General features: G+C 46.9%; 1 protein-coding gene across 8 annotated transcripts in view; it reads left to right on the forward strand.

Annotated features, from left to right (window-relative positions):
- Positions 1–19,149, forward strand: part of PITPNC1 (phosphatidylinositol transfer protein cytoplasmic 1) — a 318,834-nt gene that overhangs the window by 240,449 nt on the left and 59,236 nt on the right. For all 8 annotated transcript variants that reach the window (XM_021929335.2, XM_021929336.2, XM_003913328.4 and 5 more), the window contains one exon: positions 14,114–14,209. In XM_021929335.2, coding sequence (XP_021785027.1) covers positions 14,114–14,209 — 96 coding nt within the window. The remainder of the gene's footprint in view (positions 1–14,113; positions 14,210–19,149) is intronic.

Here is a 19,149-nt window from a genome sequence, read left to right on the forward strand (position 1 = left end):
TGGGAGGCCGAGGTGGGTGGATCACTTGAGGTCAGGAATTTGAGACTAGCCTGGCCAACAGAGTGAGACCCTGCCTCTACTAAAAATATAAACATTAGCCAGGCATAGTGGTGCACGCCTGTAACCCAGCTACTTGGGAGGCTGAGGCAGGAGAATCACTTGAACCCAGGAGCAAAGTTTACAGTAAGCCGAGATTGCACCACTACACTCCAGCCTGGGTGACAGAGCAAGACTCTGTCTCAAAACAAACAAACAAAATAAAGCCAGAGAGTTGTAATCGTTTCCCAGAGCCGCCAAAACAAATCACCACAAACTGGGTGGCTTGAGACAACAGAAATTGATTCTCTTGCAGTTCTGGAGGCCAGAAGTCTGAGATCAAGGTCAGGCTCTGGGGGATGATCCCTCCTTGCCTCTTCCAGCCTCTAGTGGCTCCAGGCGTTTCTTGGTTCGTGGTTGCAACACTCCAATCTCTGCCTCCCTCTTTACATGACTTTCTTCCCCCTGTGTGAACTGCCCTGTGCCTTAATCGTATCTGTGTTCTCTCCTCTTTACGTAAGGACACCAGTCGTCAGATTTAGGAGCCACCCTACATCCAAGATGACTTCATCTCAAGATCCTTAACTAATTATATCTGCAAAGACCCTATTTCCAAGCAAGGTCACATTCTGAGGTTCCTGGGAGACATAAGATTCGGGGGGATACTCTTCAACTTATTATAGGAGTATATTGATGCCTCTGCCTATAGAGGAGCATCAGTACACCATACAACCCAGCCGTCCTACTCCTGAGTATTGACCCTATGAAAATGAAAACCTGGCCGGGTGCAGTGGCTCACACCTGTAATCCCAGCACTTTGGGAGACCAAGGCGGGTGGATCACTTAAGGTCAGGAGTTCGAGACCAGCCTGGCCAACATGGTGAAACCCTCTCTCTACTAAAAATACAAAAATTAGCTGGGTGTGATGGTGCACACCTGTAATCCCAGCTACTAGGGAGACTGAGGCACGAGAATCACTTGAGCCCAAGAGGCAGAGGTTGCAGTGAGCTGAGATCGTGCCACCACTCCAGCCTGGGTGACAAAGCAAGACTGTCTCAAAAAAAAAAAAAAAAAAAAAAGATATGTATAACTTTTATGGGTGGCTGCCAGTTTCTTCCTTGTATTTGACTGCATTTTTCGAATTAAAAACATCTAGTTCCTGGCTAGGCATAGTGACTCAAGCCTGTAATCCCAACACTTTGGGAGGCTGAGGCAGGTGAATCACCCAAGGTCAGGAGTTCGAGACCAGCCTGGCCAACAAGGCAAAACCCCTTCTCTACTAAAACTACAAAAATTAGCTGGCTGTGGTAGCACATGCCTATCATCCCAGCTACTCGAGAGGCTGAGGCAGGAGAATTGCTTGAACCCGGGAGGCAAAGGGTAACAGTCAGTCAAGATCATGCCACTGTACTCCAGCCTGGGTGACAGAGTGAGATTCTGTCTCAAAAAAAAAAAAGATATGTATAACTTTTATGGGTGGTTGCCAATTTCTTCCTTGTATTTGACTGCATTTTTCAAACTAAAAACATCTAGTTCCTGGCTGAGTGCAGTGGTTCACGCCTGTACTCCCAGCACTTTGGGAGGCTGAGGCAGGTGGATCACCTGAGGTCAGGAGTCGAGACCAGCCTGGCCAACATGGTGAAACCCCGGCTCTACTAAAAATACAAAACTTAGCTGGGTGTGGTGGCGGGTGCCTGTAATCCCCGCTACTCAGGAGGCTGAGGCAGGAGAATCACTTGAACCTGGGTGGTGGAGATTGCAGTGAGCCAAGATCATGCCACTACACTCCAGCCTGGGTGACAGAATAAAATTCCATCTCAGAAAAAAAATAAAAATAAAAACATGGGCCAGGTGCGGTGGCTCACACCTGTAATCCCAGCACTTTGGGAGGCCAAGACGGGCAGATCATGAGGTGAGGAGATTGAGATCATCCTGGCTAACATGGTGAAACCCCATCTCTACTAAAAATACAAAAAATTAGCCTGGCGTGGTGGCAGGCGCTTGTCGTCCAAGTTACTCGGGAGGCTGAGGCAGGAGAATGGCGTGAACCCGGGAGGCGGAGCTTGCAGTGAGCCGAGATTGTGCCACTGCACTCCAGCCTGGGCGACAGAGTGAGACTCTGTCTCAAAAAAAAAAATAAAAATAAAAATAAAAAATAAAAACATCTAGTTCCTGAGAAACTTTTTTAGAGAGAAAGAAAAGAAACGAACCCTAGAGGATATGCTTTATGCCTTCTAACGGGCATGTTCATGACGGGGTCAGATTGAACAGTTTAGGAGTCCACCACTTCTGTGTGCTCAAACTGGGGATGACCATGATGCTGAATTTCCCTAAACTTGTATCTTGCCAGCCTTCTTGACAAAGAGTTCTATCTGGAAGTTTAAGTAGTTCGATTTAATGGAGAGAAACATTATTCAGTGACTAGGAGAAGAATCAGGCAAGCCTCCTTTCCTGACACCATGAATACCCACGTTTTTTCATCGGCTCCCTCAAGGTGGCCCAACATCCAGAGGCTCTTTTCTACTTGTGCTTCTTGGCCCCCCAAGAGGACCCCCACAGGCATTCTCACTCTACTGCCAATCACTCCACTAGGGGCTCAACATCCCTGTCCAGAGCCCTAGCCAACCCCGTGTGTGCCAGCGTCCTCGCTTACTGCCGGGGACCCAAGGACAATGCACAGCGCCCGCAGACGATGCTGAGGGCAGCCGCCTTGCTCCAGCCCACCTTCATCTCTGATCAAAGCTTTTCCACCATCAGGTGCTCCTCTGAGAGCTTTCCCCTCCCCTCCCCGCTCCCAGCTCACCCGCCACCCCCACCCAGGGCCATCTGCAGTGCCATCTGCCCCCAGTGCCACCTGCAGGCTTGTGGGTGGATGTCAATATTTCACCCAGCTTGTCTGCAGCGGTGAGCCACTCTTAGCCTCAGAGGAGTCCTCACATCGCCAGCTCACACCCCTGAGAGCTTGACCATGTCCTCATGCACTCACCCTCCTTCCCAAAATCCCATAACTAAACAGCCTGGAAGTGTCACCAAGGCCCAAAGACAGCCTTCTGAAAATTACTTCTCAGTCTCTTAGCCTCCCTTTTCCTCTCCTCTGTTTCAAGCCCTTTATTTGTTTGTTTTTGTTGCTGTTTTTGAAACAGGGTCTCACTTGGTCTTCTAGACTGGAGTGCAGTGGCTGTGTCACAGCTCACTGCAACCTTAACCTTCCGGGCTCAAAAGGTCCTCCTGCCTCAGCCTCCCAAGTAGCTGGGATCATAGATGCTTGCCACCACACCTGGCTAATTTTTAAAATTTTTTTTAGCGATGGGGTCCCACTATGTTGCCCTGGCCGGTCTCAAACTCCTGCACATAAGCGATCCTCCTGCCTGTGCCTCCCAAAGTCCTGGGATTACAGGCGTGAGCCACTGCACCTGGCCTTAGAGCCCTTTAAAACTCAGACCCAGTACACTGGAGGGTAACTGAGCTGTCACTCAAAAGACACGGGACGGTGTGAGGAAGACAGAAGGGCACAGTGAGCCAGTCTCACGGAGATCCACAGAGGTGTTCTCTGGAGCTCCCCTTCCAGCCCCTCACCCTTCTCTATCCCTGCTGCGTAGGCTCGTCACCACTTCACTGGGGACAGGATTTTCTCAGACACTCTCAGGCCTGAAACTTTTGCCTTCAGTTTGCTTTCCAACTCCCTGCTGGCTCTGGAAAAACGATTTTCCCCTCTGCACCAAAGGCCTAATGATATTGTCCACCAGAAAGGGTTCTCCAGAGAAGCACTGAAGTTTACCCAGCAGCTAAGACGATCCGGCCTAACTCTGGTAAATGAGTTTCCTTTACTCAGCCTTAATACCCCCGAAATCCCGTGGCAAGTGGAACGTTTGATGGGGATTAAATAAAAGCAGTTTACCGCGCACTGTATTACGAGATGGGGTTTCAATTCCATTCCAAGACCAAGGTCAGTACAGGAGTGGCTCTGGGGTCATCACTGCCCTAGAGCCCGCACCAGCAGGCAGTTCTCTGGGGCCCCCAGATGGAAACGTCAGCAGCCCTGAGCTACATCCCTGGCCTGGTGTCTCTGGACCACACTGCAGGCACGATGTGGGATTGGATTCTTTCTTCACGACACCACTCGGCCGGTCTCTTCTATCACCCCTGCTGGCCAAATAATCATCTTGGACCCCAACCACTATGGACATGTACTGAGTTCCCTCCTTGCTGAATTTGGACTACTAGAGTACTCGTCTGAAGCACATCTTATTTTATTTTATTTTATTTTATTTTATTTTATTTTATTTTATTTATTTTATTTTGAGACAAAGTTTCACTCTGTCGCCCCGGCTGGAGTGCAGTGGCACGATCTCAGCTCACTGCAAAACTCTGCCTCCCAGGTTCAAGCGATTCTCCTGCCTCAGCCTCCCGAGTAGCTGGGACTATAGGCGTGTGCTGCCACACCTGGCTAATTTTTGTGTTTTTTGTAGAGACAGGGTTTCACCATGTTAGCCAGACTGGTCTCAAACTCCTGATCTCAAGTGATCTGCCCACCTCGGCCTCCCAAAGTGTTTGGATTATAGTTACAAGCCACTGCAGCTGGCCTGAAACATATATTTTAGTACTTCAGTAATATATAGATTATATGTTATATAATGTTGATTAAACTGTGTATTAAATCTAGTCTTCACAAAATCATAGCCTCCTTGAGAATGGACCTTCTCTTACATATTTTTCCAAGGCACAGTGTTGAACACACAGTAGGTGCTTAACCAATATTTGCCGATTCATTGAGTGGTGGGCATTCAGCCTCTTCCTCTCTAGAATGCTGTCCTTAAGTACAGTAATTCTATCTTAAGAACTAACAACTGGCCGGGCGCGGTGGCTCAAGCCTGTAATCCCAGCACTTTGGGAGGCCAGTAGTGAGATCCGCGAGGTCAGGAGATCAGGAGACCATCCCTAAGCTAACATGGTGAAACCCGTCTCTACTCAAAATACAAAAACTAGCGGAGGTAGGTGGTGGCCGAGCCTGTAGTCCCAGCTACTTTCGAGGAGGCTGAGGCAGGAGAATGGCCTGAACCTGGGAGGCGGAGCTTACAGTGAAACCGAGATCGTGCCACTGCACTCCAGCCTGGAGTGACACCAGCCCTTGAGGCTCCGTCTCAAAAAAAAAAAAAAAAAAAAAAAAAGAGGCAACAGCAACTGGTGGCGGTGGCGTAAGCCTGTAATCCCAACATTTACAGGAGGCAAGGCGGAGGATCACGAAGTCAGGAGATGAGGACATCCTGGCTATACGGTGAGAGCACGTCTCTGCTAAAAAATACAAAAACTAGCCCGAGACAGGTGGTAGGCGCCACCGTAGATCAGCTACTCTGGAGGCTGAGGCAGGAGAATGGCATAAATCCGGGAGAAGACTTACAGTGAGCTGAGATCTGGCCACTGCACTCCAGCCTGGAGTGACAGAGCAAAGACTCCGTCTCAAAAAGAACAAATAACAGTTACCCAACTGTCCTATTCTGCACCAAAACAGAAAAAATAATAGAGGCCAAAAATGGTTCTGAGGCCAGGTGCAGTGGCTCACACCTGTAATCCTAACACTTTGGGAGGCCATGGCAGGAGGATCACTTTATTTTTTTTGAGAGGGAGTCTTGCTCTGTCGCCCAGGCTGGAGTCCCAATTCGTGCGATCCTGCGAAGCTCACCAAGCTCCATCTCAGGGTTCCATCATTCATCCCATACCCTCAAACCCTCCTGAAAGTAGCCTGGGGACCTAGAGCCCGCCACCGTCTTGACTAATTTTTTGTATTTTTAGAGATGGGGTTTCACCGTGGTCTTGATCTCCTGACCTTGTGATCCGCCCACCTCGGCCTCCCAAAGGGCTGGGATTACAGGCGTGAGCCACCGGGCCCGGCCAGGAGGATCACTTTAGCTCAGAAGTTTGTGATGCACCTGGGCAATGTAGCAAGACCCTGTATCTATTTGCAAAAACCATGATTACTTTTGCACCAACTTAATATTTAAAAAAAGAAAAGAAAATGGTTTTGAATAGACCCATGAAGAGTATGGTTTTTATTCCTATCTTAATGACCATGTGGAAGACAAGTTGAAATACTTTTGGGTTGGATTGTATATTCATATATATATTCGTAAATAGTCATGTATATATTTATGAAACAGTCACAACTGAATTGTGTAGCTGGGATAATGTTCTCAGTGAGATGACCAGTAGAGATGGTTTTCATCATTGGTAACCTGGACTTTTTTTTGTTTTTTTTTAACAGCCATTAGTTCTTTTCAGGATCTCCCCAACTGAATATGCTGCTATTAGATAATAATCAATAAACCATGAACTGGCCAGGTGCAGTTAATTCCAGCACTTTGGGAGGCCGAGGCGGTTGGATCACCTGAGGTCAGAAGTTTGAGACCAGGCCAACATGGTGAAACCCCATCTCTACTAAAAATACAAAAATTAGCCAGGCATGGTAGCGCATGCCTATAGTCCCAGCTACTTGGGAGGCTGAGGCAGGAGAATCACTTGAACCCAGGAGGCAGAGGTTGCAGTCATGCCAATGCATTCCAGCCTGGGTGACAGAGCAAGACTCCGTCTTAAAATAATAATAATAATAATAATAATAATAATAAACCATGGACCAACGTTAGACCCGTATGCTTAAAGTATTAACTAGCAACCAGTATCCCCTCCCTCCACCAAACCAGTAGCCACTTTGCCAATGCAGAGTATGAGTAGGACAGCATTGTTAAAACATGAATTCTGTTTCCGGCGTTCCTGCTGGCTGAACCTGTACTTTGTTGGCATGTCTTCCTGAATTACTTCCCCCAGCGAGCTCCCAAAAGCCAAAAAATAAAGTTATAGTAGAGAGGAACATGGTTTGGCTAGGTTTCTCTGTCTCTTTAATCGTATCTGAAGCATAAAACAAGATGACTGGTAGACTTTTCTCAAAATCCCTCCTAATCAGCCACCTCTACCTTATATCCTCAGTAGCTTGTACAGATGGCAGGAAGATAAAAATCTACACAGCTACTAGGCTTGCACCTCCCCCCCCCCCCCCCCCCCCTGCCCAGCCCCTCAATTTTTAGAGGATAATAGATTTTCTTTTCTTTTTTTTTCTTCTGAGATAGAGTCTCACTCTGTCGCCCTGCTGTAGTACAGTGGCGTGATCTCGGCTCACTGCAACCTCCACCTCCCGGGTTCAAACGATACTCCTGCCTCACTCAGCCTCTCGAGCAGCTGGGACTACAGGCATGCGCCACCACGCCCAGCTAATTTTTGTATTTTTGTAGAGACGGGGTTTCATCATGTTGACCAGGCTGGTCTCAAACTCCTGACCTCAGGTGATCCACCTGCCTTGGCCTCCCAAAGTGCTGGGATTACAGGCATGAGTCACCACACCCACCCGAGATTTTATTTTCTAGAGCAGTTTAGGTATACAGAAAAATTGTGCAGAAAGTACACACATTTTTCATCTAAGCTTGGATCTTAAACCGTCAAAGTTTCTGTTGTAGAGAAAAGAGCTGCAGAATTCATGATTCCCAAAATTGTGGATTTATGAAGAGCCACCCTACATAGTGATCGTGATGGATTGTATCAAGAGAAATCACAAAATCTAGAAACAAATCTAGAAATGAAGCAAGAGCAATTACAAATTTTAGAAAAACACCTCTGTTCAAAGAGAAATCTAGGCTGATAAGACACATTCCATACTTACCAGTGTACCTCTCCCTTCTCTATTATGACCACACAGCACGTACTAGTTCATGAAATGGATTTACCTTAATTTCTTTGGCAATTCTCCTATAGTAGGATATTTAAGCTGTTTTCTTCTTTTTTCAATCTTTTTTGTCTTGACATTATAATAATATTGCAATAAAAATCTTTGTGCATAAGTCTTTTCCTTTAAGATTGTTTTCTTTTTTTCTTCTTCTTTCTTTCTTTCTTCTTTTTTTTTTTTTTCCTCTGTCACCCGGGCTGGAATGCAATGGCACAATCACGGCTCCTTGCAGCCTCCACTGCCTAGGCTCAAGCAATCCTCCCACCTCAGCCTCCTGAGTAGCTGAGACCACAGATCCATGCCACCACACCCAGCTAATTTTTAAATTATTTGTAGAGACAAGGTATCACTATGTTGTCTAGGTTGATCTCAAACTCCTGGGCTCAAGCCATCCTCCCATCTTAGCTTCACAAAGTTCTGGGATTACAGGTGTGAGCCACTGTGCCTTGCCAAGATTCTTTTCTTTCTTTCTGGTTTTTATTATTATTATTTTATACGGAGTCTCACTCTCGTGCCATCTTGGCTCACTGCAACCTCTGCCTGGGTTTAAGCGATTCTCTTGTGTCAGTCTTGAGTAGCTGGACTACAGGTGCCCATCAATATGCCCAGCTAATTTTTGTATTTTTTAGTAGAGACTGGGTTTTGCCATGTTGCCCAGGCTGGTCTCAAAACTCCTGACCTCAACTGATCCACCTGCCTTGGCCTCCCAAAAGTGCTGGGATTACAGGTGTGAGCCACCATGCCTGGCCACCAACATTCTTTTCTTAAGATAAATTCTCAAAACGTAAGCTTACTAGGTCAAAGTAAATGAAGATGTGTAAGACACTTGATACTTATTATTCTTAATACTTTACAAAACAGAGAAAATTACTCCCTTTTAATTTGGGAATCTATAAGATGGTAATTATTCAGATTTGCCTTCCCCATGTAGCATTTCTAGGTTCATATTTAAAGGAATGTTTCCTACTGAGCACTCACTCTCCAGTGTGTGTATGGCGGGGGTGGCCAGGAGAGTCAACCAGATTGACACACAAACCCACTGCAGATGATTTGTGGGTAGACAGTAGAAGGGAAAGAGGATAAACACTTTTCCTTCTCCTTGTCTCTGATAAATAGCCAAAGAGGGGAACATTATTATAGGTGATATAGGAAAAGTACCTTCGTGACCTGCCACACCCAGGTCCCATCTCAGGAGACAAGTTCAGCCCAAGGGCAAACGAGACCATGAAGGTCACAACACTCCAGTGTCAGGTACACTCCTGTAAAGCTTTGGCTTGGTGCAACAACAAAAGGCATTCACATCCTAATGCAACCTCAGCAGATCTCTTCCTCCACCTCCAAGAGCCAGGAGTTGGACCAGAGCTCTGGCAGCTGCACCTGCCACCATTGGGGAGCCCAAATGAATCATTGCTGTGACTGAGTCTTTTCCTTTGGGGCCCAGTGAAGCCTCTGCTTGTTTTTAACGGTGTTGGCTTAATTCTGGCTCCTGCCCTGAACTGAATGTGAAGATGAGACCGTTTTACCTTGTCCATGCTCTCTGATTATACCACATCAGGACTGTTGCCACTTCCCACTGCTCCGTGGCAACCCCTCTGAGTACCACCCACGTTGGCTGACTATGGGATGATAGGACAGAGAAGGAACAAGCCAAGGAGCAAGATGGAGGAGACTAATAGGACGCAGAGGCCACTCTTAACACCACAGGCTTTTTAACTGGAAGGAATGTTAATGGTCACCTGAGTCACTTGATCTCAGTCTCCTTAGGGCCACAGATCTCTTTGATGATCAGATGAAAGTGGTCAAACTCTCTTTCCAGAAAAATACACCTTCCCAAATTCCAGGATATCTCCCAGAATCCCTGAAACCCATTTTTCGTAGAGATGGAGTTTCACCATGTTGGCCAGGCTAGTCTTGAACTCCTGACCTCAGGTGATCTGCCCACCTGGCCTCTCAAAGTACTGGGATTACAGGTGTGAGCCCACCATGCCCGGCCAGATAACTGAATTTAAACTCAGCTCTCCTGATTGCCAATGTAGGACCCATCAGCCCATAGTAGGTTGTCACCCTGCGCTGAGCCCTATGGCGGCAATTGTGGGAAATTAGGGTGCTTACAGCCAAGGAAATAGGATCTCAGACTCGTAGGAAAAAAAAAAAAACAAACTAAGATCAATGAGTAAGCAATATTCCTGCCATAGAGTCCTCTTTGGAAGGTAGAAGCTAATGTCTTCCATTAGTTCACTAGGCAATTATTGAGCGCCTATGAGCATCTCTTAATCTCTCATCACTGGGAGATTCATTATTTATTAGAAATTGAAACTCGCCTGTAATCCCAGCACTTTGGGAGGCCGAGGTAGGTGGATCACCTGAGGTCAAGAGTTCTAGACCAGCCTGGCCAACGTGATAAAACCCCATCTCTACTAAAAATACAAAAATTTGTGTGGTGACACTCCACAGTGAGATGGAGTCTCACTGTGTTGCCCAGGCTAGAGTGCAGTGGCACAATCTGGGCCCACTGCAACCTCTGCCTCCCGAGTTCAGGTGATTCTCATGCCTCAGCCTCCCGAGTAGTGGGGTTCACAGGCATGTGCCACCACGCCCAGCTGGGGTTTCACTATGTTGACCAGGCTGGTCTCAAACTCCTGACCTCAAGCAATCTACCTGCCTTGGCCTCCCTAAGTGCTGGGATTACAGGTGTGAGCCACTGCACCCAGCTGACAGCCTATTATTTTCTTTCTTTTGCAGCACATACTCTATTCTGCCTTGTATTTTTGGTAATAGCTCCCCAGTCTGTCTCTCCTACTAGATGATAACCTCTCAAGGGCTATCTTTGTAGTCCCTCAAGCCCAGGGCAGCACTTTGTATGCAGTGGGTATATCAGTCAGGGCCCAATCAGGAGACAGAAACCACACAGTAATTTGAATAGGAGAAATGTAATAGAAGGAATTATTGATCTCTGATAGGAGCAACTATAAGGATGTAAAGGGAACTCCACAGGGTACCCTAAGGCTGAGAGAGAATACCCAGGAAGGACAAAGTTGGAAGGGGCCCCTCTGCATGGCTGGGGTTCAGACTTCATTGGAGAAGGTGTGGTTGTAGCCCACAGGATGGCAGGGAAGTTCACGAGGTTGACCTGAGCCAGGGCTGGTTCACAGTGGTTGAGGAGCAGAGCGCCCTCTGGGGTGCAGGCCTGAGGAGGTTGCTGGACAGGTGTGTGTGTGAAGAGAGAGTCAAGCACGCTGCCTGTGCAAGGCCTGCAGCATGCAGTGCCTGCAGCAGGAGGGCCACCGTGAAGTGGTTACTGGACCCAGGCTAGGGCTGCAAGGTCACTGAGCAACTGTGCACTCTAGGCATGCAGCTGGGGCAGAGCCTAACCGAAAGTCCCCACAGACAGACTCTGCAGCCCAGCAACATCCAGATCTGAAGGAGAAATCCCCTTCCTCTTGCAGTTGCCTTCCAGGGCCCCCTACTGATGAGGCTCACTGTAAAGGAGAAATGCTTACAGGGTCCAGTCCATGATCTCAGAGCAGAGGCATAAGGGCGACTTTGGAACTGAGGCAATACTGTGAAACTGCAATGGGTGCAATGGGGGATCAATAAAATGTTTGAATTAAATCAGGGAAAGCTACACAACCTATCATGCCCCCCTTCATCCCTGCTTAGTTCCCTTTCTTTGAGTCCTACAGATTTTACTACCAATAAATGTCAAACCTTTTTAATTACTTTTGTAATTTACTCTCTGGAAGCTCATTTCCCTCTGGGGTATTCTGTGTGTGTGTGTGTGGTTTTTGTTGTTGTTGTTTTTGAGACAGAGTCTCACTCTGTCGACCAGGCTGGAATGCAGTGGCACAATCTCCACTCACTGCAATGTCCACCTCCCAGGTTCAAGGGATTCTTCTGCCTCAGGCTCCCAAGTAGCTGGGATTACAGGCGCATGACAATACGCCTGGCTAATTTTTTTTATTTTTAGTAGGGATGGGGTTTCACCATCTCATCATGTTGGCCAGGCTGGTGTTGAACTCCCAACCTCAACCCCACCCCTGCTTCAGCCTCCTGAAGTGCTGGGCTTACAGGTGTGAGCCACCGTGCCCGGCCTCTGTGTGTCTTCTTAACGAGGCACTTGTCTCTCTTAGCTCACACTTAAAAGAGATTTGCAAAAAGAAGGAGCAGGGGGACTGGCTCTTGCAAACAGTGTGAGACCCAGTATTTTATTTCACAACTTATTTCTCCACTTGAACTTGAACTTGTTTCTCCACTGTCTGTTTCATTTCGAGGCAGTCCACTTGTCCCTCCCAAATGCTTTAGGAGTGTCCTGAGGCACTTGACTTCAAGTAGCCGTGGAAAGAATCAGAGTTCACTCAAGAACCAGTCTTTCTCTGACTTGAAGGAGAAGTCAGTGGCCACCTCGGGTCAGACTGGGGAGTTAATCTCCTTGGACAAATCTGAAGAGTCTAGTCTCCAAATATTTAGAAGAGAATAGGCAAGAAGAGAAGAACCACCAGCAGACTTGGAGGATAATTTCAACACAAATATTATTCAGAAAGCATTTAGAAAGGACTAATCATTTCAAGTAACTTGAGAATCCAACCAAGACAAGTTGAGCCTATACAGAACCCTTCAGATGCCCTCTTGTGGGAGACTGTGTTATTAATAGGCACCAAATTTGGGTTAGGACAGTGTTCTTGGGTATCAACCACCCTGTTCTTCCAAAATACTGCATTCTCTCCTGAAGAGTCAGATGTAATTAGTGTTAACTGGAGATTCCCTCCAGGAATGAGCTAAACAGTGAGATGCGGTTACAGTTAAGACTTCCTCTAAGAATGAAGTGGTTGTCCAAACTTAAATCTGTTGGCCGGGCATGGTGGCTCACGCCTGTAATCCCAGCACTTTGGGAGGCCAAGGTGGATGGATCACTTGAGGTCAGGAGTTCGAGACTAGCCTGGCCAAGATGGTGAAACCTCGTCTCTACTAAAAATACAAAAATTGGCCGGGCTTGGTGATGGGCACCTGTCATCCCAGCTACTCAGGAGGCTGGGTCAGAAGAATCGCTTGAACCCAGGAGGTGGAGGTTGCAGTGAGCTGAGATCCCACCACTGCACTCCAGCCTTGAGACTCTGTCTCAAAAAAAGAAAGCTGTTTGTCATCCTGCAGAAGGATGATGATCCCTTTAGACCAGAAAGATGACAATGAGAAGAACTAGAAGAACTTATTTTTTTTTTTTTCTTTTTTTGAGACAGTCTCACTCTGTCGCCCAGGCTGGAGTGCAATGACACAATCTCAGCTCACTGCAACCTCTGCCTCCCGGGTTCAAGTGATTTTCCTGCCTCAGCCTCCCAAGTAGCTGGGATTACAGGCATGCACCACTATGCCCGGCTAATTTTTGTATTTTTGGTAGAGACAAGGTTTCACCATGTTGGCCAAGCTGGTCTCAAACTCCTGACCTCAAGTGATCCACCCGCCTCGGCCTCCCAAAGCGTTGGGATTACAGGCGTGAACCACCGTGCCCAGGCCGACATTTATATCTACATATCGCGGCTGTGTTGTTATTATTATTATTATTATTATTATTATTATTATTATTATTTTGCAAGTGATATGCATTCTGGGCCAGTGGGACCTAGGTCAGATTGGCAGGAAACTATCTCAGTGTCTTGCCAAGCTTTACCTTGTTACCTTTATATGTGCAAGGGAAATTGTGCTCTTAAATGATCAAGAAAAATCAGCTATGTTTCCCCTGGGTAATGAGATTGTGGTTTATTTTCTTTTTTTTTTTTTTTTTTTTGCTTATCTATATTTTCTGCAATGAGCATGTATTATTTGTGAAACTAAATATATATAAAAATATATAATATATATTTTTAACATATATATATCATTTTAATTTTTAAAAATATACTCTTTCTAACTCTTGGCCTATATCCCTGCTTTTTGACACAAATTTAGCCAGACCCTTTCCAACCTCTTTACTCCTCCTGTTCAGGTGAACTGCCAAAAATCAGCAGACTTCAATTTGGGAAGAGATTTTTTTGGAAGGGATTCATTTCCTCACTCTTGAACTTCTAAAAACAGCCCAGTTTTTCTTCTACCTCTCACCAAGCAGTGATTGATGCTACACCTGCCTCTGATGTGACAAAACCGAAGCCATGAATCAAAGCTTTCTATGATTCTTGCGCATTCTGAGGCTGGTGAAAGCACTAGCCGGGGGCACTGGGACGTGTGAAGATGCTCTGTGTGGGGGTTACTCTGCCTCAGGCACTTTGGAGGGTAACACCTGCTATCACTAACCTTTGATATGTTGCTCTGCTTTTTCAGATTTTCGACAATGAAGCCAAAGACCTGGAGAGAGAAGTTTGCTTTATTGATATCGCCTGCGATGAAATTCCAGAGCGCTACTACAAAGAATCTGAGGTAAGCGACATTTGGGATGAGATGTGGAAGAGATTCATTCATTCATTCATTCATTCATTCATTCCGCAACTATTTCTTAAGTGCCTCCTAACTTGGGAGGATGCCATCTCTCGTTGTGTGGATTCAATTTGTTTTCATGTCTTTCTGGTTCTTTTTGCGAGTCTCAAAATTAAGTCCCTAACTCTTCAGGGACCATCATTGGCCCTGGCCGTTACTCAATTTCCACTTAGTTTTCCTGTCTTCCAACTCTGCCGTCATTTTTTGGCAACGTCAGTATCCGTAGGGCTGGGCCATCCAACACACTGGCCTCCCTGAAACACAACAGACAGTCTCCCCAATCTCATGCTTTTTTTTTTTTTTTTTTTTTTTGAGATGGAGTCTCGCCCAGGCTGGAGTGCAGTGGTGTGATCTCACTGTGATGTCTGCCTCCCAGGTTCAAACAATTCTTCTGCCTCGGTCTCCTGAGTATCTGGGATTACAGGCGCCCGCTACCATACCTGGCTAATTTTTGTATTTTTAGTAGAGATGAGGTTTCACCCTTTTGGCGAGGTTGGTCTCCAACTTCTGACCTCAAATGATCCGCCCACCTCGGCCTCCCAAAGGGCTGGGATTACAGGCATGAGCCACCTGTGTTTTATCTGTATCTGAATCAATCCTTGAAAACTTTGATAGCTCATTCCAGCACAGCTCCTTTCTCTCAAAACAGCAAGCACCTTAGTGAGGGCATCTCCTTTGTTCTTGGCTGAGAATAAATTTCAGAGAACTTCTTTCTCTCTGGTTTTCAACCTACCAGGATCCATCCTTTGCCTTAGTTCTACCTTCCTGCTATATGGTTTGTGCGAGTCACCATTTATATCCCATTAGTATTTTATTAATGGCTGCTGATGGAACTTGGGTGACCCACTTATATATAACATCCTAGCCCTGCAATGACAGCAGATGCAGGGCTATTTTTGTTGGTTAGCGACATGCCACCAATCCCAATATGTTTGGAATCAGGGCCCCAGACTCGTCCTCGAACCGTAACACGTGGACCTTGAAACTCTTCTCCCAGAGTCATTAAGGCTGATGGGAGACACAATAAATAAACTTGTTCAAAATGAATTCTGTCGTTACACAAATAAACCAGGCTCCCAGCATGGTTCGGATTTCTTTTGCCTCCACATTTTGGCATTCGTTTCGATATGAAAGTCTTACCTGATCTTAGCAAATGCTTGGCTGCTTAATTGCAGGCACGTGTCTTCAGCTGCTGTCCCTGAAAGGGATGGGGAGAGGCTGATGTGGATCACTCTGTGTTGCTCATCTCCACCCAAAGGGTGAGCGTTTTAACATCATCAACTTTCATTGTGCTCTGCGGCCAACCACACCTATGCATTTTAAGATAAACAAAGTTAAATGCTCTCTGCATAACTGTGGAACCGCTGAAGAGGGAAATAAACAGGGCACCATTGACCTTCCCCTTGTCTCACTCCGTGGAAATCCTGTAGTTTCATGTCAAGTCTGCCAGTGCTTAATGGAGTCTGATGATGTCCAGAGCATTGTGCAAAGCACTCCTGTGACGCCTCGGGCCCCCCTGGGCTGCTGTCCTACCTGGACCTCCCAGCCTCTTTGGGGCCTTCCAGGAAAGCAGGGGTGCCAGAAAACTCTGAACTAATTTCAGCTTTTCCTCCCAGTGTGCTTTGGCGTGGCTCTGCCTGGACTTCAGGGAGTTCCCTCCTGATTCAGTAGGAAGTCTTGATACAAATATAGAATTTTAATGAAGAAATCAAGTCTCATTTCTAGTCAACGTGCCTGACTCATTTCCCTGTGCTCTGTGCCCCCAAAGAACCTCCACTAGAAAGCTTCCTTTCATTCACATAGACATTCGAGGAGCTTTTCCCTCATGCTTCACAGAGTCGCTCATGGGCACGTCCATACCTCTTTCCCTGGGTCCTAAAGTATTCTTCCCTGGATGCAGTTTGGCCAAGATGAGTGGTAAAGAGTCCAGTAATTATTCATCCAATAAATATTTATGGAGCCCTCACTGAGTGTCACGTACAATGTTAAGATGAGGATGTCTGGGCATGGCGGCTAACACCTGTAATCCCAGCACTTTGGGAGGCCAAGGCAGGCGGATCACTTGAGTTTAGGAGTTTGAGACCAGCCTGGTCAACATGGCGAAAACTCTACTAAAAATACAAAAATTAGCTGGCAGGGTGGTCAGCTACTCGGGAGGCTGACGCACGAGAATTGCTTGAACCCAGGAAGCGGAGGCTTTGACGAGCTGAGATCGCAACAGAGTGAGAAACTGTCTCAAAAAAAAAAAAAAAAAAAAAAAAAAAGGACACAGCAGCAATGAGCCAAAGAGATACCTAGGGTCCCTCCCCTCAGGACACTTCTAATCTAGCAAATACCATGCTGAGAGTATTTGGTGAAGAGTACAGAAATAGTCACACAGATACATATGGAGTTCAGAGTCACAAGTGCAGGAAGGCAGGTACAGGGAGAGACTGTGATGAGGAAACTGCATTTAAGAGGATAGGATCAGGAGATATGCTATGGAAAAAATGACAGTTCAGGTCGGGCGCAGTGGCTCACACCTGTAATCCCAGCATTTTGGGAGGCCAAGGCAGGCAGATCACCTAAGGTCAGGAGTTTGAGACCAGCCTGACCAGCAGAATGAAACCCCAACTCTACTAAAAATACAAAACTTGCCTGGGCTTGGTGGCATGCACCTGTAGTCCCAGCTACTCGAAAGACTGAGGCAGGAGAATCGCTTGAAGTCCCAGCTACTCGGGAACCCAGGAGGCAGAGGTTACAGTGAGCCGAGATCACACCACTGCAGTCCAGCCTGGGCAACAGAGACTCGGTCTCAAAAAAATAAATACATAAACAAATAAATAAATAAATAAATGAAGTTGAGGTGTCATAGGATCTAAATTATACTTTTAAAAGATTGTTCTGGATGGAGAATGGACTAGAGAAGAGCAGAGTCAGGAGACCACCAAGGTCACTATCATTATTTATGTTATCAGTTACTTAGGTGCTATCGTGGCTTGCGCTAGAGGGCTGGCGGCAGAGATGGAGAGGAGCAGATGGTTTTGATGTATGTTTTGAAGATGAGGATGAATTGGCAGGGATTGCTTATGGATTGGATGTGGGGATGAGGTTGAAGGAGGAGTTGGGATGGCCTTAAGGATTCTGGCTTGAGTGACTGATAGATGGGGGTGCTGCTTACTGAAATGGGAAGATGAGAAGAGAGGTGTACATTGGAGAAAGAAGCGTGGATTTTGTGATGTCAGTGAGGCAGCTAACACAAACAGAAATGAGTCTGGAGCTTAGGCGAGAGATCTGGGCTGGAGACAAACTCGAGAGTATTTGGCGAACAGGAGATTTAAAAATCCTGGGGATGGATGAGAGGAAGAAAGCATGAAGTATAAATGGGAAAGGGGTTCAAGTCCGAGCCTTCAAGGATGGCAGCAGCTGGCGATCAGGTCGAATCTAAAAGAATCAGGCATCTAAAAGAATTGGTCAGAAAGTTAGGACGAAAACAAGGGAAATGCACCAAGGAATGTAAGTTTCAAGAGGAAGAGAGTGACCAGAGGTGCTGAATGCTGCCAAGAGATCGAGTAGGAAGAGAATGGAAAACTGTCCGCTAGAACAGTTCTCCACTGGGGGCGATTGTTGCCTCACGAGGATGCTTGGCAATGCCTGTAGACATTCTCAGTTGTCAAAACATAGGAGGGCTACTGGTATCTAGAGTGTAGAGGCCAGGGATGCTGCTAAAATCCTCTACAGCACAGACAGCCCCTCACAACAAAGAATTATCTGACTCCAGCCGGATGCGGTGGCTCATACCTGTAATCTCAGCACTTTGGGAGGCTGAGACGGACGAATCACAAGGTCAGGAGTTCAAGACCAGCCTGGCCAACATGGTGAAACCTCGTTTCTACTAAAAATACAAAAAATTAGCTGGGCATGGTGGTAGGTGCCTGTAATCCCAGCTACTCTGGAGGCTGAGGCAGGAGAATCACTTGAACCTGGGAGGCCAAGATTGCACCACTGCACTCCAGCCCAGGCAACAGTGCGAGACCCCATCTCAAAAAAAAAAAAAAAAAGAATTATCTGGCTCCAAATGTCCATAGTGCCAAGGCTGGGAAACCTTGTTCTACAGGAAGAGGTGATTGAAGATGGATGGAACTCTGGATTCAGCTTTGATGCTCAGGGCCACCCCTGGCCTGTCCTAGAGTCTTAGGGTTACTGAATGGATGCGGGAGAAGGGGCCCATAGGGCTGAGCCCTGCACACTCATCATCCATTGTGTGACCTCCCAGGGGATCTGCTGGCCTCTGTAACAGGTGGAATTCCTCCTCCATGGACCTGGCAGCCGGATCACAAAGGGCTACAGGTACCACTGGGAGCCTGCAATAAAATCTTAGAAAAACATTCCCCCAGAGGCGACTCCCTTGTGACCCCAGCCCCACCATCTTCAACAGGCCAGAACACAGACTGCAGTCTGAATCCACCCGAAGGAAAAGGGGTGAGTTTCCTGGGCTGTTTTGGTGGTTGTGTCTACGGTAAACATGCCAGGGACTGGGAGTAAGAGGAACAACAGATTCAGAAGGCAAACCATTTCCAAACAGACAGAAATGTCTAACTGGCACACTGTAAATAATTAACACCCTCCACCCCACCGCAGGAGTTTCCTTCTAAAATGAAATCTGACCTTGTTCTGTGCTTAAAACCCCTCACTGGCCCTCCTTTAGAGTTCAGCTCACACAGGACTCCCCCTGTCTGAGTTTTCCTGGGCATGTCGCTCCCCCACCACTGCTGGTCTGGACGCAGCAAAGTTCTGGTCCATAGCTTCTAGATCATGCTAGATTGTGCTAGCTCATCGCTATGGCATGAGCTCTGCAAAGACAAGAGCTGGCTGTTCCCCAGCCGCTGCTACAGCACCAGTGC

This window comes from Papio anubis, chromosome 17 (assembly GCF_008728515.1).
Source record: "Papio anubis isolate 15944 chromosome 17, Panubis1.0, whole genome shotgun sequence".
In the NCBI taxonomy this organism is placed as follows: domain Eukaryota; kingdom Metazoa; phylum Chordata; class Mammalia; order Primates; family Cercopithecidae; genus Papio; species Papio anubis.